This window comes from Magallana gigas, chromosome 2, assembly GCF_963853765.1.
Source record: "Magallana gigas chromosome 2, xbMagGiga1.1, whole genome shotgun sequence".
Classification (NCBI taxonomy): domain Eukaryota; kingdom Metazoa; phylum Mollusca; class Bivalvia; order Ostreida; family Ostreidae; genus Magallana; species Magallana gigas.
Window position 1 is genome coordinate 23,920,530 of NC_088854.1, and position 27,216 is coordinate 23,947,745.

Consider the following 27,216-nt stretch of genomic DNA (forward strand, 5'->3'; position numbering starts at 1 on the left):
CAGTAAAAATAAATAAAGGTACAGTGGGTACAATAGAACTGAAAACATGAATATTGGAGAAATTTTCATACTGAAAATATTTAGAAAGCTTTTATTTTTAAATTAAAAGTACAATGGCGTAGAGTGGCGATAGAGCTAGTCGGTGTCCTGTACAGTGGCGTCCAGTGATGGTCAGTGCCCTGTACAGAGCTGTTGAGTAGGGTCAAGTGGAAGTTAGTAGGACTGTACAGTGACATATAGTGGGATACAGTAATGGTCAGTAGGGGTAAAGTCAGTGAAAGATACAATGAGGTACTACACAGGGGATGCAAGACAATTTTAGGGAATAGGAGTGGATTTTGAGGTCAGTGTTTTTCGAAAGGTTTGAAGGACATTTTGATGTCTTACAAAACTTCTATGACGTCACCCATTGTATTTAGTCAACGTTTATTTTCACTATTCAATCAGCAGTTGTTGGATATATATAAATATCCAACTGATGGGCAGTTGGATATTTTTAATATCCAACCGCCCATCAGTTGGATATTCAAATATCTAACAGTGCATAAAACAAACAAAAATGACAAAATGTTGAAAACGTGTATTTCAACATAAATCCAAATTTATAACACAGAATCTAGTCATCCATACATGTACATCCGATAAGCCACGAATGAAATTTCAGCAGAAATACATGTATTTCCTTTTCTTAATTTTAATAGACTTGGGATCACATATTAAATCACTTCCATAAACACTTTTAGACTCCTAATCATTAGTTTTAACAATAAAAGGAATATTGTCGCACTATGACTTTGTAAGACTCCTATCAATTTTTTTCATAACAGACTGCATCGTCTGTTAATTTACGTCAAAATTCTGATTTTTCCTTTCTCCTTGGAAGTCTAAAATATCATTCAAACGGTATTCGTGCCTTTCCTTGAACTGTGGGCTTCTATACTTTGCGTTAAAAAAATTATCAACTAAATTTATGTCTGCTCAGTACAACGGAATGGTTTTCTTTAACATGAGCACATGTTCACTCGTCCATGAATAAAAGGTGTGTTTGGTAAGACTATTGTGTATAGTACTGTTGGAATTATAAATGAGCTACAACAATGAAGCGCATTGAAGTGGTAAAAATGTTCGTTTGAATGGAATATTCTAGACTGTGTATCGAACGTCAATTGTTACATAAGACACATCCATTTCTTTTGAAACGAGGAAAATAGTATTCGTCACAATGCTTTCGGAACCGCCCCTCTTCTTAACAACACAAGCAGGAATTTCACACACGTACATTATACACAAAAACACAAACTTTCTTTTCTTTCTTTCATTCTTTCCAACTATGTTCAGAAACAGTGATATTGTTCAAAATAAAAATATTTTAGTAACAAATTTGTGTTTTGAACTTCCTGTTACAAGTAAAGAAAATGGTTTTTTTACAACATATATGCACATGTTTAAGTGGGGTCTTCTTCGACCTTCTACATTTGTTGCTGTGTTCGCAGCTTGTTGAGGGGACTGGGCCAGGCACGTAGCATCAGCATCAGCATCCCCCCCCCCACTTTCAAAAACGATGCTACGTGCCTGTGGGATATGCACGGGTCGTGAAAAACATAAACGGAGAAATATCGGGATTCAGCTTGTGTACACATTTCGGTCCGCAGCCCTGCTTGTGTTGTTTAGAAGATGAGCGCGGTTCCGAAAGCATTGTTACGAATACTGTTTTCCTCGTTATAAAAGAAATGGGCGTGTCTCATGTAACAATTGACGTTCGATACAAAGTTTAGAGTATTCCATTCAAACGAACATTTTTACCACTTCAGTGCGCATAATTGTAGGTGCTTTTGTATTACAGCACAGTTGGATATATGAATGGAACATTGCTTCTTTGAGGTCCAGTGGGGGGATTTTTTTAAGTAAGATAAATAACGAGATTGTGTTGAATAGTTTAGAGAAAACATCCCCTCCTCGGGCCTTCGGCCCTCAGAGAGAATGTTTTCTCTAAACTATTCAACCTATCTCGTTATTTATCCATTACATATCTTTCTATCTATCTTGTAGAGTTTAAACTTATTCATAGCGTTTGAACAATATTTTCTTTCTATTATTAATTTTTTTTAATAAATACATTTACTTTGAATACATGTAATGCATCGGTGGGTACGTATTTCTTCCTGTTTGAACTGAATTGAAACCTGCCATAATATAAAATAGGTATGCAAATTCGTTTTAGTTCTATGTGTGTTGATTAGTACAGTTTTGTTGTTGCCATTGACAAAATTTAAGTATAATGCATCTTTAATTCTGTTTTTAGATATTAGACGTAAGAAACGTAAGTAGAAATTCATGTTTGATCAAATCATCTTTTTAAAAGTAAATTGACAACTTTTGTGAAACAATGACATAATGGAATAACAATACTGCAACTCTCTCTCTCTCTCTCTCTCTCTCTCTCTCTCTCTCTCTCTCTCTCTCTCTCTCTCATCATATAATACGTTTTCTACACTAATTTTTTTTTCAGTGGTTACCCAACTACTCCTCGATGGATGGAAATAGAAATTGCCGAATGGAGGTGAAAAAATTTCTTCACGTCGTTGTTATTATCTGGCTAATTAACGAGGCTCAGATGGTGTCTAGCTCTATTTGTGTGGCTGGTCCGGTATACTCTAATTGTTCTTGTACTATTGCAAATGGAACAGTTATGGCTGACTGTTCACATCTTGAATTGAAAGAATCGCCAAAATTTACATCAATTGTGCAGATTGTGAATCTTAGCTTCAACGAGATGGAGCAAACTCCAGTCCCTGGATCCCTTCCTGCTGGCCTGCAAGTTCTTGATCTTTCCCGTAACAAAATCAAAATTTTTCTTAAATCCACTTTTAGTGGGTTATACTCTCTTCAAATTTTGAACATTAGTTTTAATCTCTTGTCAGTAGACGACATTACTTTCTACAATGGCGTATTCGGAGATTTAAAAGCTTTGTGGCACTTGGAGATGCAGAACAACTCTTGCAACTCCTCAAACACAAATAACCTGTACCCAGGAACCGCGTTACAAGATTTAATTTCTCTACGAGTACTAGAAATTGATGGATTACCAACATATAATTTTGGTCAAGAATTTTCAAAGCTTCGGAATTTGTCGCAATTGAATTTATCACGTGGTCATTGCAATTTGAGTTTATATGGGCTCACTGAAACATACTTCCAATACCTTACAGATCTAAAATATCTTGTTGTAAGAAATTGTTCAATAACAAACATACATAATAATACATTTTTACTTCTTCGAAATCTCACGTACTTGGATGTATCGGATAATAATTTGTTAACGTTTTGTGGTTTCAAGAATGTGTCAGATGCTCTTATAGGATCATCAATCAAGATATTCAAAGCAAATCGGATATACTGTGCAATTGGAAGGTCGACATTCGCAATCGGAAAGTTTTTTCAATCTCTTCGCAAAACCACCTTAGAGGAATTGTATCTGGATGATAATAAGATAGACTATGCCGATGATCAAATTGGTGGAGATTTCCCTGTGACGCTCAGAAAGCTGTCTTTGAATGGAAATAGACTTTCTCTAGGACGCTACATATTTCTTAATGTCTCCCAGCTTATCGGCTTGAAGGAATTGGATATAAGTTATCAGAATAAACATCTTAAAGCACCATATCGTGACCAATACTACGTTTGTTATGATTATCGTGTATCTATTAAGTGTGATTGTATATATGATGTTGACTTAAATTGGCTATCACAGTCAGGCCGAAAACAACCTCGGACTTTACTACCAGTTGAAGATAAGTCGTGCGATCATGTAGAAATGATAACTATATTGCCACCGTACCTGTCCTCAATAAATTTCGAATATTCTACAGTTGGAGACACCATTCCATTCATGCATTTGAAGTATAATAACTTAAATAAACTTAATCTGCGTGGAAACAGGTTAACTAAATGGATAGGTCCCGTGTGTAACGCCACAAATATGCTCTATCTTGATCTTTCGGAAAACCTCTGCTCTGATGTTTCAAAATCTTTCTTTAGAGAATTGACAGGACTGGAAACTTTGCTTCTTGATAGAAATTATTTAGTGTATCGAATTCGGAATGATCAGAACGGTGACATATTCCGACGTTTAATAAATCTTCAAAATATAAGTATTGCGAACAATCAGCTAGATGTCCTTCCTAGAAAAATATTCCATGGTCTTGTCAATTTAGAAGCTCTGAACCTAAGCACCAACGCCATAAATGCTGTCGATTTTGATATACAGCACATGTATAATCTAAGTTTCTTAGATCTTTCAAATAATTTCATTAGATTTTTTGACGAAAACTTTACATCGCAGATAGATCTGATACCCTCGAATTCACTTGCTATAAGTCTAGAAAACAATCCATTAGAATGTTCCTGTCGCTCTCTACCTTTCTTGAAATGGTTTCAGAAGAAAAAGAACTCCCATTCCGTAACATTTGTAAATAATCAGCTATATAACTGTTCAGATGACAATGGGTACCCTTTAAACTCTGGTTTTGCTCAATTAGACGTCATCATACATAATCTTGAAGAAAAATGTAGAAAAACTGAATGGTATGTGTTGGTCATTATAATCATTTTGACCACTTTTGTTTTGTTGCTTCTTAGCATTTTCATCATTTATAGACATAAATGGAAAATTCGATATTTCGTTTATTTGGCTAAACGTGAAATGTTCAAGAGAGGCTACGAACGTCTTGGAGACGATAATAATTTCAAATATGACGTTTTCGTCTCTTACGCTGAAGGAAACAGGTCTTTTGCCACAAAAGAGGTCGTCAAACGACTTGAGGGAGAAGCAGGACTCAAAGTTTGTCTCCATGACAGGGACTTTGTTCCTGGTTCAGATATATCTGATAACATAATTGGCGCCATTCGCCATAGCAGAAAGATCATTTTTATTGTATCCTCCCATTTCATCAAGTCGGATTGGTGTATGTATGAATTCCATATGGCAAGGTACGAAGAAACAGTGGTGCGTAAACGAAACTGCACAATATTCATATTTCTTGGAGACATTCCTTTGGCAGATTTGCCTTACAAAATCGCGCAGGTACGAGATCAAACTGTGTTTGCCGATTTTCCGCGAGATTCCAAAGAAGAGACAAATTTTTGGAACGTTCTTATCGACGCCGTCCACGAACCTTGATTTTCGAATGTTTTTAAAAATATTCCGTAAGGACGTATTTCATTGAAAGTGTTTTTAAAATCCATTGTTGTACTGTATATTGCACCGGATACTAATTAACTGTCAATATCATGGTGAAATACTACATTATATAAGAATTGTGTTTTATTTATTTTATTTTTTTTAATTATGTGTTTCCTTTGCTTTTAGATTAAAGTCATATTTTCTATTCCCGTTGTCTTTGCATAATAAATCTTACTAGTGTAGTGACGATACCATCACAAATGTGATTTTAATGTTCCACCCTAACTCACGGCTAATTTATACACTTTTTGAAGATTACATCTGTAAATATCAAGTAGTAATTTTCACCTGATCATAAAAATTCCAATGGTCAAATTTAAACTAATTTATGATGAAAGATCAATGACTTATATGTGACTCTAATTTTATATGCATTTTACAAAACAATCACACACACATTAGAAATATATACGATAAAAAAATCAAAGTTCACCAGAAGAACAGTTAAGTTCAATTAATTTAAATAGTAAGTATCAAGTTTAATTCCAAATTCATAAATAATCTTTTTATAGTGATCCAGTTACATGTACATTAGAATAGTTCAGATTTTGTAGAAGAGATGACATGAACTATATTTTCTCGTCTGTTTTTCTCTTCGTATGACCTTATTGGTAGTATACATCTGTGACCTCAAATTTTATTAGAATAATACAAATAGTTTTCTTAACGTTTAACCAATTTAACATCGAGGATAGCTTTGAACAAGCAAGAATTCTCTTGCAAAAATAAGAAATGAATGTATAGAATCTTAAATATAAGGTATTTATTTAGAGCCTGTAATCAGTGATTTCGAAATATGCAAGAGTATTAACAATTTTTGCAACATTGAAATTTGAGGTTAATTTTTTTAAATGCATTTTTTAAATATCATGAAAAAAAATTTCCCTTAAGAGAACAAATACGATTTATAAAGAAAACCTGTGCAACTGATATTTCATTCCTCATATTTTTAATGGCTGACGTCATATCTTAAGTTTGAAAGTTGCATTCACCGAAAAGGTGTAGGCAAAAGTAACTATCAATATCAAGAGTTTTAGTCAGCTCAAGGAGGGTAGTGCTATAAGGGGAACTTAGGCCCATTTCTTTTGCTTGTCAAGAATTTTGATAAGTTTAGCCTCCTCCACTTTCACTTTGCTTCTAATGCCACTGTGTAGTTTATAAAACCGCAAATCTTGTTATCTTAATAGACTCTCACTATGCAATTTCAAAAATAAAGAAGCAAAAACGGATCTCCATTTGATTACGTTGCAACAGCAGTGAGTCGTCTCTCTTGAATGTTATCCCTAACCAATGATTTTGCATGACCTTCGTCCTTGACCTTGCCTGACCTCATATTTAGCCTATATTTAATTTAGCATCATTTTGTAATTTAACATGAATAAATACATTGATCTCAACTTTATTTTCATAACTTTTTTTTAACGAGTTTTATGTAATAAACATGAAACATGGCTTTCAAATCGTTATATGTTTACCAAAAGGTATATGCCTTAACCCTTGACTGATTGATTTTTCTTATACTGATTGTCCCAATGTGAGTTTATAGAAAAAAAATATTGAAGAATGATATACTGCCTCTATATAACCTATGCTTGACCATATACTTAATATCAAATCAGATTCAATGGTGTGTCGTTTCTGCAACAAGTCTTCAAAGCATCTAAAGAGATGTATCGGCTGTCTTCAAGTGTCTTACTGCTCAAAGGAGTGTCAAAAAGAAGACTGGAGCCAAAGACACCAAGTTGAATGCAAAGTGGCAAAGCCTTTAGAATTGAATATGATATGTCAAACAACAAAATCGGAAGGTAAAGAAGAAAAGGAAGAGCTTAAACCATATAAAAGGCATAATAAAGAAGAAGATGGAAAGCGTATTGAGTTGTTAGATTGCTGCTTTGTATGCGGAAGTAATGGTGAACTGAAAACTTGCCAAGAATGCCACAAGGCAAGGTATTGCTCTCGAGAATGTCAGAAAGCTGATTGGAAAACTCATAAAACTGACTGCAAGAAAGAAGAAGGTGGAATAGAAAATCACAAAGAACAAGATAATGAAACATTGTCAATTTGTGCTCATTGTAGAGTGAAAGGTACACACAATGCTTGCGAGTATTGTAGTGCAGTTTTTTATTGTTCAGAAACTTGTCAACGATTGGACTGGGGAAGACACAAAACAACGTGTAAATTGCGCACTGGAAAAACAAATATACCAGAGACGTTAACTGTTGAACAATGTACTCTCTTTGGCCTTGTGACTCCTGAGGAAAAAAATGGTGTTGATCCCAATGATGTCAATGTACAAATAGGTGATAAAGAACTATTGAAAGGTCCCAGATTTTTTTGCAATCGATGTAAAGACCATCCTCCATCTTGACCTGTCCTAACTGCAACTCGGCAACGTATTGCTCCGTTTTATGTTGTGATCAGGATAAAGATGACCACAAAGAAACTTGCAGAACTATACAATCACAAAAATTCCAGGAGGGGCCTTCACCCTTTCCTAGCTCTACAAGACTTGGTTTTATTGGTGACACTTCAGATAAAATTAATTATCTTTCAGTAAACCACTCCCCATCTCATTCCGTGTTACCATTTCTACAAGACCCGCTATATGTACAGGATAACGCAGACCTGACACTAGTTATAGAGAGATCTGCAACATCTTGCGAAAGAGCCCGAGAGAAGATCAAACGAAAGTTTCCAAATTATATTTTGATTACTCGAGTCAGGGAAATACCAATGGAGAAAATCTCAGTGTTTGGCTCTAATATTTGCACACAGCCTTTTGTTTTCTTGTCCTACATTAGAAGATTTCATGGATACAGAGGTCGACATAATGTTTACTTACAGGCAAGTTCAAACTCAAGATATTTTGTTTAAATAACTTACATTATGTTTAGTCATCAAACAGTTTATCTATTCTCGAATTTTCCAAAGGATTTGATAGCAAGTACATATTTCACGGACAGTACTAGTCAGTGTTCGTTTAAGTTTCATGTACTGTAAATTCCTAATTAAACGCGAGGAATTAATATCCGCGTAAAATCGCGAGAAGCCTGTCACGCGAATTTTAAAATCTCGCTTTTAATTTTCAGACAAATGTAAACTACATGAAACTATGATAAAATTTCGGCATTCGCGATTTTATGTTCTCGCGATTTGATGGAAAACCGTTGAATCGCAGAATTAAGTACTCGCGTAAAATAAGGAATCTACAGTACTTTAATAATAAAGCTATTTAATGAAATATAACGTAATGTCCATATGATATAGATACAATATTTTCAGGACTCTGAGAGAAGGGAAATTTATGTCAGTTTCTACCTTCCAAACGACGATCCTTTGCCTCATTTTCGATGGAGTGACGTAGTTCCTGGAAAATTCATCGCCATTTTGATTCCCTGCATTCACTTATTCCGTGATGGGAGTGTTGGTTTACGAGTTGATAAGGCCACCAATGCGTACATTTTTAATGTAAAGGACTGACAAAATGACATTATAATTATAGAGATGCGCTTTTGTCTAATAATTATATTTGAGTCTTGGATTTTATTTAAGTTTGAAATGAGTAGGACCGAATTCGAAATTTGATTACAACATGTTTGGTTTTTTTGTTTTATCAACTGTTTTGTTATGTATAATGTTTATAAACAATTTTAATCTTGTGAGTTTTGGATCTCAAATACATTCAAAATTAAGATTTAGTTTATACATGTATATGTGAGTAATACTTGTTGATTTACTGTAAGCAGTTCTTTTTGTCTTAATATTTGAGCTGAGAGTACTGCACATGTATGTTAACATTTGACAAGTGTTAAATACTGGTATGGGTTTGGAATTTGAGAGTGGTTTATTTTGGAGGCTATTTTAATGTAAAACCATAAAATAAGACTTGCTCATCATAGCTTATCATTTTATTAATTACGGAGCTAATCCATTCTACGATTGATGATAGCTTAAGATATTATCTGTTGTGTGTGTGGGTTTTTGAATTTCGGGGGGTTTGGGGATCAAAATGCACCATATTGCCACTTTTATCAACCAACATATTGAGCTTTCATACAGATGTTTAAAAACTGGCAGATTTATTTATATAAAGATTTGTTATGTACAATGTAAAGTAGAAATAGGGATAAGTTTATTTGAGCATGTGTAAAAGCAAAATAAATATAGGTAAAAATTGCATTTAATTAAAACAAATAACAACATGATATGTTGTTATGAAAACTAATTGTTAAATCATTAATATTTGTTAATAAAAAAGATTTTTCACGACAAAGTTTCTGGCACTTTATGTTAATTCTTGGAAGCGAATAAAATAACACATGTTAAATATAAAAAATAAGCATTCAATGCACCCGGAAAATTTGAAAATGGTTCACGGTCTAAAGCAAACACCGCAAATCACACTTCTCCGTTTACATGTAAATTATGAAAATAATTACCTTTGAATATGAATGATAATTTTGCGTCAAATATTTTTATTCAATATTTCTTCTTAATGATTTGTCAAAAATGAATGGCACCTATGAAAAAAGCTGTATTGTTGTTCAAAAGAATTTTAAAAATGTTACCTCAAGAGCATTTCCTGTATTTAATACTTTTTGATTCTAAAGGAAGCACTTTTTGCAATTTTTCTCTTTTATGAGCAAGTTACACGAAAATCTATATTAATTTTCTGAGACAAATTTTCCTGCTTTACTAATGAAACCCAGGGCTATTGTTTCTAACCAAATTTATCAAAATATTGGTCTTATTTGTGTCCATTCGTCATGAATTATAACTTACAATCACTTAACATTTAAGGTGGCTCACTAATCCTTGAAAAATTACTCAAATCAGCAGAAGATTATTTGACTATGATAGTTACATGTAACATAATGCATTAAAAATATATGTGTCAAATATAAAAAAAAAGCAATTATGGAAAAAAAATCATATCTTAAAAAATTTGATTCATTGAATGTGAACGAAAGGCACGTGCAGATTCAAACTCTTGATCTGCGGTCCACAATCTCGACTCTTTAATGGTGATCTATGTCAATATCCAACGTAATTGATTTATACAAACAAGTGAACAAAACATTAAATCGCCATATTGTCACGTATTGTCTTAAAAAGTACAAGTTTAGGTATAGTGAGATACCTTAATTTAACATTTTTTCCTGTCTCACATTGTTTTATTAATATTTGGAAGATAACATGAACGTAAAAGGTTAATAATGATTCTCGTTTTTCGTGGCATGTACGATTCATTTAAAAAATGAAAGAAACAGACGTGACATTTATTGCTGTAATAGGTCAGTATTAATCATGCATAAATTTTCTTACACTATATTATTAGTAAGTAAAAACATATTATCTACCAAATCAATCGATTTGTAGTATGCTTTGAAGTATAAAATAAATAGGAACGCTACAGAGACGTGTATTATGACACAATGTACGTATAAACCAAAGATCATATTCCAAATTCTGAAAACTTACTTTCGTTTTGTTTTTCTTTGAAGAGAGTACATAGTCTCAATGATAATGATAATATTCTTTGGATCATCATAAGTGCGTTTATGTTGTGTTAAACATATGTTTTTGAAATAACAATCTAAATTTAATTAGATACTTTGAACTTTCGTACGGTAAAATCCAATCCTTTAAAAAAGTATCTAAGTTCTATACATTTATCAATATAATAAGAGTAAAGCGGTCGATAAATCAGACATGAACGCAGATATTACTGGGGGATGTAGCTTTTGCGGCCAAAGGCCCACAGATTTACTGAGATGTAGCCGATGTAAGGAGGTGTGCTATTGCTCCAAAGACTGCCAGAAAGGACACTGGAGGGAGGGGCACAGAGAACATTGTGTAGCGGTGAACAATCAGGGTAAGAATAAGTTATATAACGTAGTATAATTTATATTCGATAAACACCGTTTAAAATGATTTCGTTGTTAGGTGTAAAATTAATTGTACTTTGAATTTGATTATCGAAACGTTAGTAATCTTAAGTAGGAAATTGGTTTTTACCAATAGTCCTCTCCATGGGAGAGAATCAAGGAAACATCTGCAGCTTTTGTGGAGAGGAGGCTCCCGATTCACTTAAGTGTGGTCGATGTAAGGAGGTGTACTACTGCTCCAAGGACTGTCAGAGAGAACACTGGAAGGAGGGACATAGGGAACAGTGCAAGGAAGAACATGCATATCATAACAGGGCTATTGTGATCATACATCAGTAGAAATAAAGATTTCTTTAGCAAATTTTCAATTTCGAAATTTATGTCCGCAAACCGAATTCTTTTAAAAGTACTGCCAGTTTTTAAAAGTAAAATCGCGATATTGTTTGGATTGCTATGTAGTAAAGCTGCAAAAATATTTTAAAATGGTCTCTTTATCTGAAACTTACTATAACAATAAAATCAATCCTTCAAAAGATTACAGTAATATGTTACAAAAAATTAGTTAATTGGTATATTATGTCGCTTACATTTGAAAAGTATTTGTTAAAATCCTGAACAGCAATGTACCCTTGTGATCTATTTTCAACAGATTCTACCTCAACTGATGCTGTGTGTGGGTTCTGCAGCATAAAAACGAACCAACTAAAGAGGTGTAGTGGGTGTAAGGATTTGTCTTATTGCTCTAAGGATTGTCAGAAACAAGATTGGAGTCGGGGACACGGAAGTAACTGTAAATTGGTTGGAAACAAAGAAAGGCCATCTCTTCCAAGGGTGTCTACGGAAGAAAACTCTAGCAAAGGTGAAACGACCCCCGTCATGACAGATTCGGGAAGATGCTCAAAATGTAAAATTGGTGGCGAATTAAAACTTTGCCAGAGATGTAAAAAATAGAAAAACTGTTCTGTCGAGTGTCAGAAAGTGGACTGGAAAAGTCATTAAGTCAATTGTTCAAAGGCACAAGGGAAAAGAATTAGAGAAAATGAAAAGAGGGTCGGGGATCTGTTACCTATATGTGCTTTTTGAAGAAATAAGAAGACATCTCTCGCTTGCTCGGGCTGTAAATCCGTGTATTATTGTTCCGAGCCGTGTCAGAAACTTGACTTGGTCAGACACAAAACATTTTGTAGATAAAAAAAAATCCAACCAAAAATCAGAGAGACACTTAACAGCGTTCAATGCTTCATGCTTGGTCTTGTCACACCTGAGGAACAGCAGGGGAAGAATCCAAACGATGGGAAACTACAACCTTCAGCGGAACAGATGCGTCTCTTTAGAGTGCTCATTGCCGTCAGTGTCAAAGAATGTCAATTGAGGTACCTTTCCCTTACTGCAAGACAGTTATGCATTGCTCAATAGTATGCCGGGATCTTCATGAAACAGTCCATCAAAAGTCTTGCAGTTTTTTGCAGAACCAATCACACCAAGAAAATGCATCTGAAAAAACAGATAATTTTTCTTCTTTCAGTAAATCTGAAGTAGATTTTAATGTTGAATATTAACCACACCATGCTATAATGCCATTTGGAATAAATCCGTTGTTCATTGATGATGGTGCAGATCTAGATTTGATAATAGAAAGATCAGAACAATCACGTCTTGCAGCTATGACAAAAACTCGTCACAAGTTTCCGGACCACACTTTAGTAGTCCGCATCAGGGAAATCCCTCTGGAGGCAAAGTTTGCTTCAAACATTTACACATGTTCGCAACCCTTCCTTGTTCCTTTCCTACATTAGAAGGTATCATCAATACCGAGGACGCCATAATGTTTATTTACAGGTTTGCTTATTAATCATATGATAATAAGTCATATTGTTAATCTGTATTCATCTCATTTCAAAATGTACAATAACACATTGTTGCACATAGTAAATATTAAGAAAAACAGCTTTAGCAGAAAAGGTAAACAGTTAAATATTCATGAAAGAAATGTCAGATTAGGAGGGACTATTGAAAGTAAGAGCCAGTCGGCGTTGGAGTGTGATTGGTTCTAGTTTTCCATTCTAGTTAAGAGATAATTTTGTGTAATCATTCGAAGTTAAAATTTACTCTCTGACGTATATCTGAAGAAATCTTTGAAAGTTGCCTTTCTATCGATATTTGTATTTTTGTTCAAGTCCCATTGTAGAGCTGTGGATTTGTAGCTCTATTATTTTTCGCCTCTATTTTAAGGACTCTGAACGGCGGGAGATTTACGCTAGTTTCTACCTCCCAAATGATGACCCTTCACCATACTTCCGATGGAGTGACGTAGTTCCTGGGAATTTCATCGCCATTTTGTCACCTTGCATACATTTTTTCAATGACGGAACGGTCGGTTTACGAGTGGATAAAGCCAGTTATGTTTACTGCTTTGGTGTAAAGAACTAACGACGATAATGTTTGGAAAAATACATCTACGAGTGTCAGTAATTGTATAGCTATCAAAAATAATATTTTCAATGTAAGACGATGAGAATTTGTAATATAAATACATGAAGTTAATGTTTGTGAAATGATTTCGGATTGAATTGAAGTTTTATTTATTTGATGCCAATATATGATGTGTCAGACATTACAGGATTGCTAAAGTCAGTTTGCTCATTCAGATACTATTTTGTCATTGTAGATTTCGGTTTTCTTACTCCCTGTTGATGACTTATTCCGCCTTTATTTATGACCAAACTTTCCTTACTTATTTACTTACTTGTAAAATCTAGATAATAACTGTACATCTTGTACAAAGAAATCAAGTTACAATGTAATCTGATTAACATACCATTCAATACTTTGGTACAGTGTGATGTTATTATTATTCAATCAATCAATCACATAATTATTTTCAGCTTGTTTATAGTATCGATAAAATCTTAAAACAATAAAATTGTAGTTGTCTAAAATTGTATAACGTTTTAAACAATTTTTTACAAATACCTTATAAAGTATTTTTTTTAATAATCACAATGGTAACACGAAAGCAAAATGTACAGAAATTTAATGTTATTAAACATTTTAGATCGAAAAAAATGTCCTTATACATAAGGAACGGGAAATAACTAAACAATATAACAACATTAACTGGGAAAGAAATTTCGAAGGACGTAAGATCGTTTAATTTGTAATATTATAAAAATATATTTTCAAATCATATTGAAAAATAAACATTGGTAAACAAAGGTAAACAAAAGGCTTTTTCATGATAAGGACGTTAACATATTTAATACTTTATAATAAATGATTGCAATTTGTTTTCAACAGACATTTATCATTACTCTTGTTTGAACAGACCACAAATTTAAAACTATATTGGTTTTACACCGCAGAAAATTTGGCGTGTAAAAACCTCAAAAAGGACACACAACAGAAAATAGTGGAAAGAAGTTTCACATACAGAAAAATCCAGGTAACTTTGTCTTTTTTGAGTTTTTAATATATCGAAGAGAGAATATACGTTGTTACTCTCATTCGATCGTTTTAAACAGTAATTTTGTTGTCTTGTGAGACAGTGAAGATTCCTTCCCCGAGAGTTAAATATACAAAATTAAACATCAAATTCATAAGATTAAAATCAAAGTATTATGATTTTTTTTCTATATGAAATGATGTGGCATTGATATTCCTAGACTCCTTTTTTCTATCTTTCGACATTTTATTTCTTTACACCATCGTAGGATATCATAAGAATGCGTTATATTCGTTTCTTTTAGTTTTATTAAGTGGTTGAATTTCAACAAACAACTGTGCGGTGGACTTTAATCCTTTGGCCAGTATAATGATCTGGCTGACAAAAGAGGTCCAATCATTGCCGAATTCTCTTTGTGTGACTGATGTTTACATCAGTTGTTCAGATTGTGAATTTAAGTTTCAACGAGCTTGAACAAAGTCCAGTTCAAGGTTCTCTCCCAGCCATCCTTCAAGTTCTTGATCTGTCCCATAATAAAATCAAAATGTTCCCCCAAAACACATTCAATTGATGGTTTGTCATCTCTTCGAATATTAAACATTAATTAAAATCATTTGTTACTGGACGATAATATTTTCTACAAAGGCGTTTAAAGCAATTTGAAAGCTTTATGGCACTTGGATATGCACAACAACTCTCGCAATTTTTGTGGAAAATGTAACATGTACCCTGGAACAGCCTTACAAGATATAGTCTCTCTACGCTCATTGCATTGCAAACAACCAATTTGATCAACTTCCTAGAAAAATCTTCCAAGGTTTTGTCAATCTTAGAGCTCTAAACCTTAACAATAACGCTATAAATGATGTTGATTTTGATATACATCACATGAACAACATAAACATGTTAAATCTCTCACACAATTTTATTCGGTATTTTGACGAAAAGTTTACATCGCAGATAGATCTTATACCGTATTCACTTGCTATAAGTCTATAGTCTGTCCCAAGATATTTTTGCCGCATATTTTCTTAAATTATTCAATATCTATAAATACCTCTTGGTTCAGACGATGTTCATTCAATAGTATGAAAAAATCCCAAGATTTCCCCTTTGAAACGCCCCCTCTAGCTTGTCGGGTATCAGTACACGGCTAAAAATAAAAAGTCTACGAGGTTTTTCCATTGCCAAGGAGATGAAGACGCCCGGATGATAACGTTGAAAAATTGCGCGAGGGGTCCCGAGTATTTCCGAATGGAGAAAAGATGTCAACATTCCCCATTATAAATCTCCGTAGGAAATCTGTTTTCGTTCCTGTGAATTTTTACGAGGGAAAAATGATAATGTGTGAATGAAGTTATATTGGGAATTTTCCCTTCCATCGATTTTAATTGCACTTCAGTCACAGGTATGTGTATTTTTATTAAAAATCGTTCAAATATGCAGCAAAAATAACTTGGGACAGACTATAGAAAGCAATCCAGTAGAATGCTCCTGTCGCTGTCTGTCGCTCTTAAAATGGTTTCAACAAAAAACGAACTCGCATTCTGTAACGTTCATAAATTATCATCTATATAACTGTTCGGATGCGAAAGGGTCTCCTATAAACGATGGTTTTGCTACAACTGATACCATTATTCATAAACTTGATATCAAATGTAGAAACGCTGAATGGTATGTTCTTGTCAATGTATCATTTTGACTGTGTTTTCTTTGCTTCTGATATGCATTTTTACCAGCTAGAAGCACAAATGGAAAATAATTCAATATTTTGTTTATTTGGCTAAACGCCAAATGTTTAAGAAAGGTTACGAACGTGTGGGAGATAAAACTAATTTCAAATATGACGTTTTCGTCTCTTACGCTGAAGGAAACAGGTCTTTTGCCACAAAAGAGGTCGTCAAACGACTGGAGGTAGAAGCAGGATTCAACGTGTGTCTCCATGACAGGGACTTTGTTCCTGGTACGGACATATCTGATAACATCATTGGCGCCATTTGGCATAGCAGAAAGATCATATTTGCAGTATCCTCTCACTTCATAAAGTCTGATTGGTGCATGTATGAATTCCATATGGCAAGGTATGAGGAAACAGTAGTGCGTAAACGTAACTGTTTTGTACAATGTATTTCTGGGGGACATTAATATTCCTGTGAAAGAACTACCTTATAAAATCGCATAGGTTCGAGATCACACTGTGTTTGCTGACTACCCACGAAACGGTAAGAATGAGACCAATTTGTGGAGTGTTCTTATTGATGCTGTACAAGAATAATGTCAACCGAATGATATTTATTGTTCTTGTGAGAAATGAGTTAAACCGAACCATACACTTTTGAATTTTGTGTAAACTTTTGCACATCTGTTATCTATAATGTTATTTTGAAAAAAATTGTTTATGTATGTTATTCTTAAATAATCACAGAGAAAAAAACCATGTACTAACTATTCAATTTAAAATAATTCGATATTTTAAAAAAAATTATACTGAGTGAGAAATATTTATATTATGCCCTGATGCCCCCCCCCCCCCCCCCAATAAACCATTGGCAGATCTCACTACAACAATATTGTAATGTAATGGCGTTAAATTGTTACCCTTTCAGCCTAATAATTTTACCCAATGAAATAAAGGAATACATCTACGTCAAAACAGCATACTGAAAACATCTTAATTGACGAATCTGGGGAGAGAACTAGTCATATCTTTTAGAATTGAATGAAGAGCTATTCGCCTCATTTTATTTTCGTCCCTTTTCTCTTGTTGTCAGTGGGAGAGTTAAAGACTTAAATTAGTATTTTTTGATTTTCAACTTTAGATACAGACAACACGTAAAATGTTAAAACTTGTGAAGAAGAAAAATGATAATTCAGCCTACTAAATACAGGAAGCGTAGCTTTGAAAAAATGCGCAGATTATGCAAACAATAATAAAGAAAAGAAGTCAACAAATAACTAACAAAATCATTCTTCAAACTGTTGGAGACGTTTTGTGTGGAATTCTTTTCTTGTTTAACAAATACAACGCTTCAAATTGACATTTATCCTAATTGTGTGAGTAAAATTTGACATATAGAATAAACCTATACCACAAAGAGGCTAAAATTGCGATAGCATAGTTAAAAATTTGCACAGGAAATACAATGTAGTAACATGATAGATTGATTTGAAAAGAACTGATTTGAGTTTAATTCCTTCTTACTTACGTTGGAATATTATGAAGCATGAAATTATCAATGTCGTTGTTTTTTTTTTATATTTGAGCGTATCTTCCAATAAAATACTTTTTCAACTGATTTATTTAGACCGATTTTTATTATCTTACTTTTTTTCTCTTCAAATATCCCTTGATAATTCTGTTAACGAAACAAAGAAATCTATAGTTTTGAAAAAATACATTTAAAATGGCCACGTACATATGTTGTTTTCAATATCCTCATTAAAAATTGAAATATCCAAAATAAACCATGTCAGAAACGTTGACTCAGTCGTAATAGAAAAGACATAAATCTTTACACTACTGAGAATTTTTTGATAAAGTAATAGAATTTAAAGAGCATTTGTGCGTTTTAAAGGTCTTACACAGTCCATCAAAGATACTTTGTTCCACCATGGGGTTTTTAAGTGCGTCTGCAAATTGTTGATATCAATGCACATGCTTATTTAACTTTTAAGCGCACTGGATATGACATCGGTTAACATTCTCACCGATCCCAATTTTTAAATACGGTAGGGACTTTTGTATAATTAGATGTAACAAGTACTTGTCTATGTTTTTTTCGCAAATTGCAGTTTTTATTGTCATTTTTACATCGTAAACATGCTAGAATATCGTACATTTCAAATTACAACCAGTTTGTGATTGTCTGAGAAACTTTTTCAAAAGGTATGGAGAACCATATGATGTCACATGTTTCTCTCTTTCTTTCTGCCATGTCTCTTTTCTTTTTCGTAGAGTTTTTAATTATTTATACCATCCGAATATTTTTTCCATTACATTTTGAAAAAAGATTTACGAAAACGTTATATTCAAAAAGTCCATCGGCGGTACGTATTTCTACCGGTTTGATCGATCTGGATTTAAACCTGACAGAAAAAAAAATAGGTTAAACAAATTTGCTTAGTTCAATTTGTGCTGTTTGGTACAGTTTTGTTGTTGCCATTGAATTTTGTGGAACAGTGATATGAAATAACGATACTGCAATACCTCTCTCTACCTCTCTCTCTCTCTCTTTCTTTCTCTCTCTCTTTTGTCTATTACTGTTTCTATACAATGTTTTTCTTTTGTTCCAGTGCTTACCAAACTACTCCTTATTGATGATGACACTATACGAACATCAGAATGGAAGAATGGAGTTGAAAAAAATTCTTCACGTCGTTGTTATCATCTGGCTAAGTAACGAGGCTCAGGTGGTGTATAGCTCTATTTGTGTGGCTGATCCGGTATATTCTAATTGTTCATGTACCATTGCAAATAGAACAGTTATAGCTGACTGTTCACATCTTGAGTTGAAAAAATCCCCAAAATTTACTTCAGTTGTGCAAATTGTAAATCTTAGCTTCAACGAGATGGAGCAAACACCAGTCCCTGGATCCCTTCCTGCTGGCCTGCAAGTTCTTGATCTTTCCCGTAACAAAATCAAGATTTTTCTCAAATCAACTTTTAATGGTTTATACTCTCTTCAAATTTTGAACATAAGCTCTAATCTCTTGACATTAGACGACATTACTTTCTACAAAGGCGTATTTGGAGATTTAAAAGCTTTGTGGCACTTAGAGATGCAGAACAACTCTTGCAATTCCTCAAACCCAAAGGCCGTGTACCCAGGAACCGCATTACAGGATTTAATTTCTCTACGAGTATTAGAAATTGATGGATTACCAACATATAATTTTGGTCAAGAATTTTCAAAGCTTCGAAATTTGTCGGAATTAAACTTATCCCGTGGTTATTGCAATCTGAGTTTATATGGGCTCACTGAAACATACTTTCAATACCTCCAAGACCTAAAGGTTCTGGTTGTAAGAAATTGTTCAATAGCAAGCATACATAATAATACTTTCTTACTTCTTCGAAGTCTCAACTACTTGGATATATCGGATAATAATTTGTTAACCTTTTGTGGTTTCAAGAATGCTTCAGATGCTCTTATAGGATCCTTAATCAAAATATTCAAAGCAAATCGGATATACTGTGCAATAGGGAGATCGACATTTGTGATCGGAAAGTTTTTTCAATCTCTTCGCAAAACAACCTTGGAGGAACTGTATCTCGATGACAACAAGATTGATTATGCTGAAGCTCAAATTGCTGCAGAGTTGCCTGTGACGCTCAGAAAGCTCTCTCTTAGCGGAAATAAACTTTCACTAGGGCGCTACATATTTATAAATGTTTCCCATCTAACCGGCTTGAAAGAATTGGATATAAGCTATCAGAATAAGCATCTTAAAGCACCATATGTTGGCCAATATGCATGTCATGATTATCAAGTATCTATTAACTGTGATTGTGCAAATGTGGGTGATTATCTGACATATTCAAATCCTGAGATGAATGGGCTATCACAATCAGGCCAAAGACAATCGAGGACTTCATTACATGTTGAAGATAAGTCATGCGATCAGCCGGTAGAAATGATAACTATATTGCCACCAAACCTGACCTCAATAAATTTCGAATATTCGAAAGTTGGAGACACCATTCCATTCATGCATTTAATGTATGATCATCTATATAAACTTAATTTGCGCGGAAACAGGTTTACAAGATGGGTAGGTCCCGTGTGCAATGCCACAAGTATGCAGTATCTTGATCTTTCGGAAAACCTCTGCTCCGAAGTTTCAAAATCTTTTTTTAAAGAACTATCAGGACTGGAAACTTTAATTCTTGATAAAAATTATTTAGTGTATCCACTTCGAAATGATCAGAACGGTGACATATTCCGACGTTTAAGAAATCTTCAAAATATAAGCATTGCAAACAATCAACTAGATCACCTTCCTAGAAAAATCTTCCATGGTCTTGTCAATTTAAAAGCTCTGAACCTAAGCACCAACGCCATTAATGTTGTCGATTTTGATATACAGCACATGTATAATCTGAGCGTCTTAGATCTTTCAAATAATTTCATTAGATTTCTTGACGAAAACTTTACATCGCAGATAGATCTCATACCCTCGAATTCACTTGTGATAAGTCTAGAAAACAATCCATTAGAATGTTCTTGTCGCTCATTTTCTTTCTTGAAATGGTTTCAGAAGAAAAAGAACTCCCATTCCGTAACATTTGTAAATAATCAGCTATATAACTGTTCAGATGACAATGGGTACCCTTTAAACTCTGGTTTTGCTCAAATAGACGTCATCATACATAATCTTGAAGAAAAATGTAGAAAAACTGAATGGTATGTGTTGGTCATAATAATTATTTTGACAACTTTCGTTTTGTTGCTTCTTTGCATTTTCATCATTTATAGACATAAATGGAAAATTCGATATTTCGTTTATTTGGCTAAACGTGAAATGTTCAAGAAAGGCTATGAACGTCTTGGAGACGATAATAATTTCAAATATGACGTTTTCGTCTCTTACGCTGAAGGAAACAGGTCTTTTGCCACAAAAGAGGTCGTCAAACGACTTGAGGGAGAAGCAGGACTCAAAGTTTGTCTCCATGACAGGGACTTTGTTCCTGGTTCAGATATATCTGATAACATAATTGGCGCCATTCGCCATAGCAGAAAGATCATTTTTATTGTATCCTCTCATTTCATCAAATCGGATTGGTGCATGTATGAATTCCATATGGCAAGGTATGAGGAAACAGTAGTGCGTAAACGAAACTGCACAATATTCGTATTTCTTGGAGACATTCCTTTGGCAGATTTGCCCTACAAAATCGCGCAAGTACGAGATCAAACTGTGTTTGCCGATTTTCCGCGAGATGCCAAAGAAGAGACTAATTTTTGGAATGTTCTCATCGACGCTGTCCACGAGCCTTGAATTTACAACTATGTTTATAAGAGTATTACGAAAAGACGTGCTTCATCTATCAATGCAAAGTATCTAAGATCCATCGTAGAACTGCATCATGTACCGGTTCCTAATTAAAGTAGATCCAGTGTTCTTTAAAGTCATACTTTTTTGTAAAACTTTGAGTTCTTTACAGTTTGTGCAAAATAGTTTTATTTATTTTATGGGAATATAATCACATGTATATAATTAGAAATACTGTTAAGTTCAAGATATTTTCGCAGGTTATTTTTACCCTAAATTTCCAATAATTTTTTTTACATTTTTTAGATGCTAAGGGGAAATAACCCTTTTTTTTTACTTTTTTATTTCAGTTGTATGTCTAAATGCTATAGTTTTTCTTATCCCAACGATAAATTCAAAAATATTTTTGTAGTTTTAGTTTTCTGATAAAGTTGACAATGAAATTAAACAAGATAAACGAATTTCTGAATGCAAAAATTTTTACCTTTAACCAAAAGAATACGGTTTTCTGATGTTAAAATATGCTTTAGTTTATATTTATCGGGCACCTCAAAGAGTGTGATGACATGTATATTTTTTCTAGCAATTGATGAAATTTAATTCTATTAAGTTGAAATCAGTTCGGTTTTTCAACTTTCATCAGAGAACTTTACGAGTATGGAGTTACCTTAACTGTCAATATCATGGTGAGAGACTACATATTATAAAAGTTGTTTTATCTTTTCTTGAATAATGTGTTTTTCTTATTCCTTTGCTTTTGATTAAAGTTATGTTGTCTATTACCGTTGTCTTTGTTTATACAATTGATAAACACACATTAGAAATATATCTATAAAATTAAAAAAGTCAAAGTTAACAAGAAGAAGAATAACTAGATACAATCTCGTTACGAGTAACGAGTAGGTCTTCCATTCAATTTTTAAACGATACGATTAAGATATCAATGACATTTCAGAATTCCCCCTTCAATCACTCCCTTTCAGATAATGCATACGATTGTCAATATCCCTTGAAATGTAACATGTAACAAAGAGTTTTGCTTTTTCACATACAGCACATTAAAGATGTAAGATTTTAGTCCCCTAAAATCTATATTTACGTCATCAATTGGTTTGGCAATGAGTTTTACAAACTAATATTGTAAGGACCAACAACTTTGTTTCTGTAATGCGCATGCATTACAAAATCTGTATCGTTTTTAAGGTATGTGAAATAGACTTTACGAGTGTCTTGGCCCCTTATTTAAGGAGCCATCCCTTTTTTCATGAGTTCATTCAAAAGGTCCCACGAATACTAACATTTATTGTTCTTACACTTATCTAGAATATTTTTCTTACACTTATCTAGAATTGTTGTTCATTTTTGAGATACAAATGATTGATATTTTAGGGGCCAGCCCTCTAGATCCTTAATGGGGACAGTCTTTGGTGTTTTGATTAATGGAATCGATTAGAGTCATCAATGCAAACATTTTCTCTTCTACAATGCTTATCAAAATATGAATCCTTTTCAAGATGTATTGCGTCAAACTTTAAGTACTTTGGCCCCTTAAAATCCCTAATTACGTAATAAATGGGCGTGGCAATGATTTTACCTGATAGATATTGTTACGATCAACACCTTTTGATTCTATAATGCAATACAAAATTTTTATCGTTTTTAAGGTATGTGTTATGGAGTTTACGAGTGTCTTTGCCCTAATTTTAGGGGCCAGACCCTTTTTCTTGAGTTCATTCGAATGGTCTCACGAATACTAACATGTTTTGTTCCTACACCTATTTAGAATTGTTGTTTATTTTTGAGATACAAATGATTGATTATTTTAGGGGCCAGCCCTCTCGATCCTTAATGGGGACAGACTTTGGTGTTTTGATTAATGGAATCGATTAGAGTCATCATTGCAAACATTTTCTCTTCTACAATGCCTAACAAAATATGTCTCCTTTTCAAGATAAATTGCGTCAAAGTTTAAGTACTTTGGCCCCTTAAAATCCCTAATTACGTGATAAATGGGTGTGACAATGATTTTACCTGATAGATAATATTACGATCCACAACTTTGCTTCTATAATGCATTACAAAATCTTTATCGTTTTAAGGTATGTGTAATAGTGTTTTAGAGTGTCTTGGCCCCTAATTTAAGGAGCCAGCCCCTTTTTCATGAGTTCATTCGAAAGGCCCACAAATACTAACATTTTTTGTTCTTACACCTATCTAGAATTGTTGTTCATTTTTTAGATACAAATGATTGAATATTTTAGGGGCCAGCCCTCTAGACCCTAAGGGGGACATTCCTTTGTGTTTTGATTAATGGAATCGATTAGAGTCATCAATGCAAACATTTTCTCTTCTACAATGCTTAACAAAATATGAATCCTTTTCAAGATATATTGCGTCAAACTTTAAGTACTTTGGCCCCTTAAAATCCCTAATTACGTAATAAATGGGTGAGGAAATGATTTTACCTGATAGATATTGTTACGATCAACAACTTTGCTTCTATAATGCATTACAACATCTTTATCGTTTTAAAGGTATGTGTAATAGAGTTTACATGTACGAGTGTCTTAGCCCCTAATGTTAGAGGCCAGCCCCTTTTTCTTGAGTTCATTCGAATGGTCTCACAAAAACTAACATTTTTTGTTCTTACACCTATCTAGAATTGTTGTTCATTTTTTAGATACAAATGATTGAATATTTTAGGGGCCAGCCCTCTAGATCCTTAATGGGGACATACTTTGGTGTTTTGATTAATGGGATCAATTAGAGTCATCAATGCAAACATTTTCTCTTCTACAATGCCTAACAAAATATGTCCCCTTTTCTAGATATATTGCGTCAAACTTTAAGTACTTTGGCCCCTAAAAATCCCTAATTTCGTAATGATTTTTTCTGATAGATATTGTTACGATCAACAACTTTGCTTCTATAATGCATTACAAAATCTTTATCGGTTTTAAGTTATTTATAATAGAGTTTTTGAGTGCCTTGGCTCCTAAATAAAGGGGCTAGCCCCTTTTTCTTGATTTCGTTGAAAAGAACTTTTAATTCTCTACCACTTTTGTTATATATGTTTTAACAAAATATCAACTGATAAAGAGATATAAATCAAAACGTGTGAAAATTTTGAACAAAAATTCGTACCCAATTTTCAAGCTCCAAGAAATGGCGCCACTGGCGTAAAACAACATAATAGTGCACAACTTCAAACTATAGACTACATATTCTGAAAATTTCATAGTCATATCTCTGATAGTTTCTGAGATCAGCTCTGCACAAAATAGGTCGTAAAAATATACAAAATGGCCGATAAATCGGTACCGGAAGAGACGATAACAAAAATTTCAAAAACATATAAAATTCAGATTACATCGCATCATCTGTAAAAAAAATGATTGAAATCGGTCCAATAGTTTTTCGAGAAATCGCGTGCACAAAATTTGGAGAAAAAAAATAATAAAAAGAAACAGTACGAAAACAATAAGGTCTTCCGTTGGAAACGGAAGACCTTAATTAAGTTAGATAACTTTAAATAGGAAGTTTTAGTGTTCATTCCAAATAAATGGATATTTTTTTAAGTGACCCAGGTACATAAGAATAGTTTATACTTTGTAGAAAAGATAACCTGAATTTTTTTCAACTGTGTCGCTTTTTTTCGCCCTATTGATAGTATTCATCTTTGACTTCAAATTTTAACAGAATAATACAAATAGTTTTCTTGACGTTTAACCGATTGGACACAGAACCAAGCTTAGGATAAGCAGGTTTCTCCTGCAAAAATGACTTCGAAATATGCTAGAAAATTAACAATATTGCAACATTAAACTTTTTAAAAGCAAATTTTTAAAATTATCATCAAATTAAATATAATGAAAAAACCATTTGTCTGCAAATGTAAATCTGAACAAAATAAACATTTATCAGTAAAATTAAATTTAATATGAAGTATTTCATTAAAAAACATATTATCTTATCGGCGTCTTTTCCTAAGTAATTGGTCTCAAACTGCAATGCAATTGTATATCATACACGTCCAATACATTCACAGTTTAATGCTAAAAAAAACTAAGTTTCCTCAACTAATAAAAAACGATTAATAAAGAAAACCTACGTAAATGAGATTTCATTTCATACTTTTGTTGCCTGACGTCATGACATGAATTTCTCAATATTTATAAATAGACCATGGTTTAAACGATATTCATTCAAAGGTATAAAAAAAAATCCTACATTTTGTTGTTGTTGAAATGTCCCTTCTGGCTTATCAGGTTTCAACACACTGCTAAATAATAGGAAGTCTACGGTAAATTAATATTGTATTGTAAAAGAAATCAAAACTAACCAGATAATTATAACGTTAAGTACTTTTGCTAGGTATTCTGCGTGACGTTCGAATGAAGAAAGAAAAAAATAAATCTCCACAAGAAATAAGTTTTCGATCTAGTGATTTTTTTCGACTGAAAAATGATAATGTGTCTATGAAGATATCTTGGATATTTTCCCCTTCAACAATTTCAATGATGTATTTCTTTCACATGTACATATGTACATGTACGTGCATTTTAATTAAAAACTGTCCAAATGTGACAGTACAAAACTTGGGACAGAATATAGGTGTTCCTTCTCTGTTATGAGAAAAGGTAAGACATGCCGTTGATTTTTGTTATCTCAATATAACAAATACAACTTAAAACTTGACTGTTTTCTCTTCCATTTTCACGCTTACAATATAATGATACTTTCCTGAAATAATTTTGATGTCAGTAATATTTATGCACTAAAGTGAAAGAAAAGGACATAACTTCCTGAATATGCGCATTCTGATTAAAGTGGAAACGAAAATTTTATTTGTATTAATGAAATGAATTGATACATGCTTCCAGTAGAATAATTTAGACAGGCATTCTTTTTGGGAAGATTTTACTTGCCATACTTAAGAACAATGCCGTAGTAGACTATCCATAACAAATTAATATTAACAGAGATATTTTCTGAAAGTTTTCGAAGAGCTCCATAACAAAGTAACGAATCAGTATCATAATTTGGTCCCCTTTTAAAGAGTAATCAGCAAACCAAAAGTACATTACTGTACGCCTATGTTCTTTGTGTGTGGTAGGTAATATCTGAATAACCTTTTCAGAAATTGTATATTTAATTAATTTGTAATCTTGATAATCCTAATCTATCAAGTGAAACAATCATAAATACAAGTGAATTTATAATAATTAAATATGATTTATTGGAAACAAGAGCTCTTGGCAAACAATTAGAAATACGAAATCATCCTCATTTCTTCACCATCACGTCTTAGAAATACGATTTTGTTGAGATATCTTTTAAATCAGGCAAAAATGTTCGACAAGGAGAGTGCAATGAGGGGAAAATACGTCCTATCATAAAGTATGTCGATTTAAGAAAACTCAAAAATAATTTTTATTTTGTTTTGTCTTTACTTCAATGTGGATAATGTTTAGGAGCCTTCAGTAGCACATCTGCAGATGCGATCTTTTTTATCCACATTACGTAAAAGGGCTGGACGACTGTGGCAATTTTTAAATTGTATTAGTTTCCTTAATAAAAAGAGCTCTCTATAGAAATATTTTTAAAAATACCCATTCAAAATGTAGTGTAGGAATGTTTTCTTTATTAAT

General features: G+C 33.2%; 3 protein-coding genes and 1 pseudogene across 7 annotated transcripts; all 4 read left to right on the forward strand.

Moving 5' to 3' along the window:
• The first annotated feature begins 2,170 nt into the window (after positions 1–2,170).
• LOC105324673 (toll-like receptor 4) lies at positions 2,171–5,337 on the forward strand. The gene is made up of 2 exons (XM_034443623.2): positions 2,171–2,320; positions 2,510–5,337. Exon 2 carries the CDS (start codon positions 2,531–2,533, stop codon positions 5,177–5,179), a length of 2,649 nt encoding a protein of 882 aa, XP_034299514.2. The 5' UTR covers positions 2,171–2,320; positions 2,510–2,530; the 3' UTR covers positions 5,180–5,337.
• Positions 5,338–6,429: 1,092 nt separating this feature from the next.
• LOC105324660 (uncharacterized) lies at positions 6,430–9,429 on the forward strand (annotated as a pseudogene).
• A 1,256-nt stretch (positions 9,430–10,685) lies between these two features.
• Positions 10,686–14,053, forward strand: LOC117680967 (uncharacterized). The gene is made up of 5 exons (XM_066071311.1): positions 10,686–10,795; positions 10,931–11,117; positions 11,267–11,465; positions 11,878–11,989; positions 13,363–14,053. The coding sequence occupies exons 2-5, from the start codon at positions 10,955–10,957 to the stop codon at positions 13,558–13,560; spliced, it is 672 nt and encodes a 223-aa protein (XP_065927383.1). The 5' UTR covers positions 10,686–10,795; positions 10,931–10,954; the 3' UTR covers positions 13,561–14,053.
• A 132-nt stretch (positions 14,054–14,185) lies between these two features.
• On the forward strand, positions 14,186–22,347 carry LOC105324641 (toll-like receptor 4). Of its 5 annotated transcripts, XM_066075732.1 has the most exons (4): positions 14,186–14,270; positions 14,456–14,572; positions 16,443–16,535; positions 18,866–22,347. In XM_066075732.1, exons 3-4 carry the CDS (start codon positions 16,515–16,517, stop codon positions 21,569–21,571), a joined length of 2,727 nt encoding a protein of 908 aa, XP_065931804.1. In that variant the 5' UTR covers positions 14,186–14,270; positions 14,456–14,572; positions 16,443–16,514; the 3' UTR covers positions 21,572–22,347. The 5 variants fall into 5 exon arrangements, with proteins under 5 accessions (XP_065931804.1, XP_065931803.1, XP_034299508.1 ...); XM_066075731.1 differs by having other exon boundaries at positions 14,201–14,572; XM_034443617.2 differs by having other exon boundaries at positions 14,202–14,572; positions 16,443–16,653.
• The last annotated feature ends 4,869 nt before the right edge of the window (positions 22,348–27,216 follow it).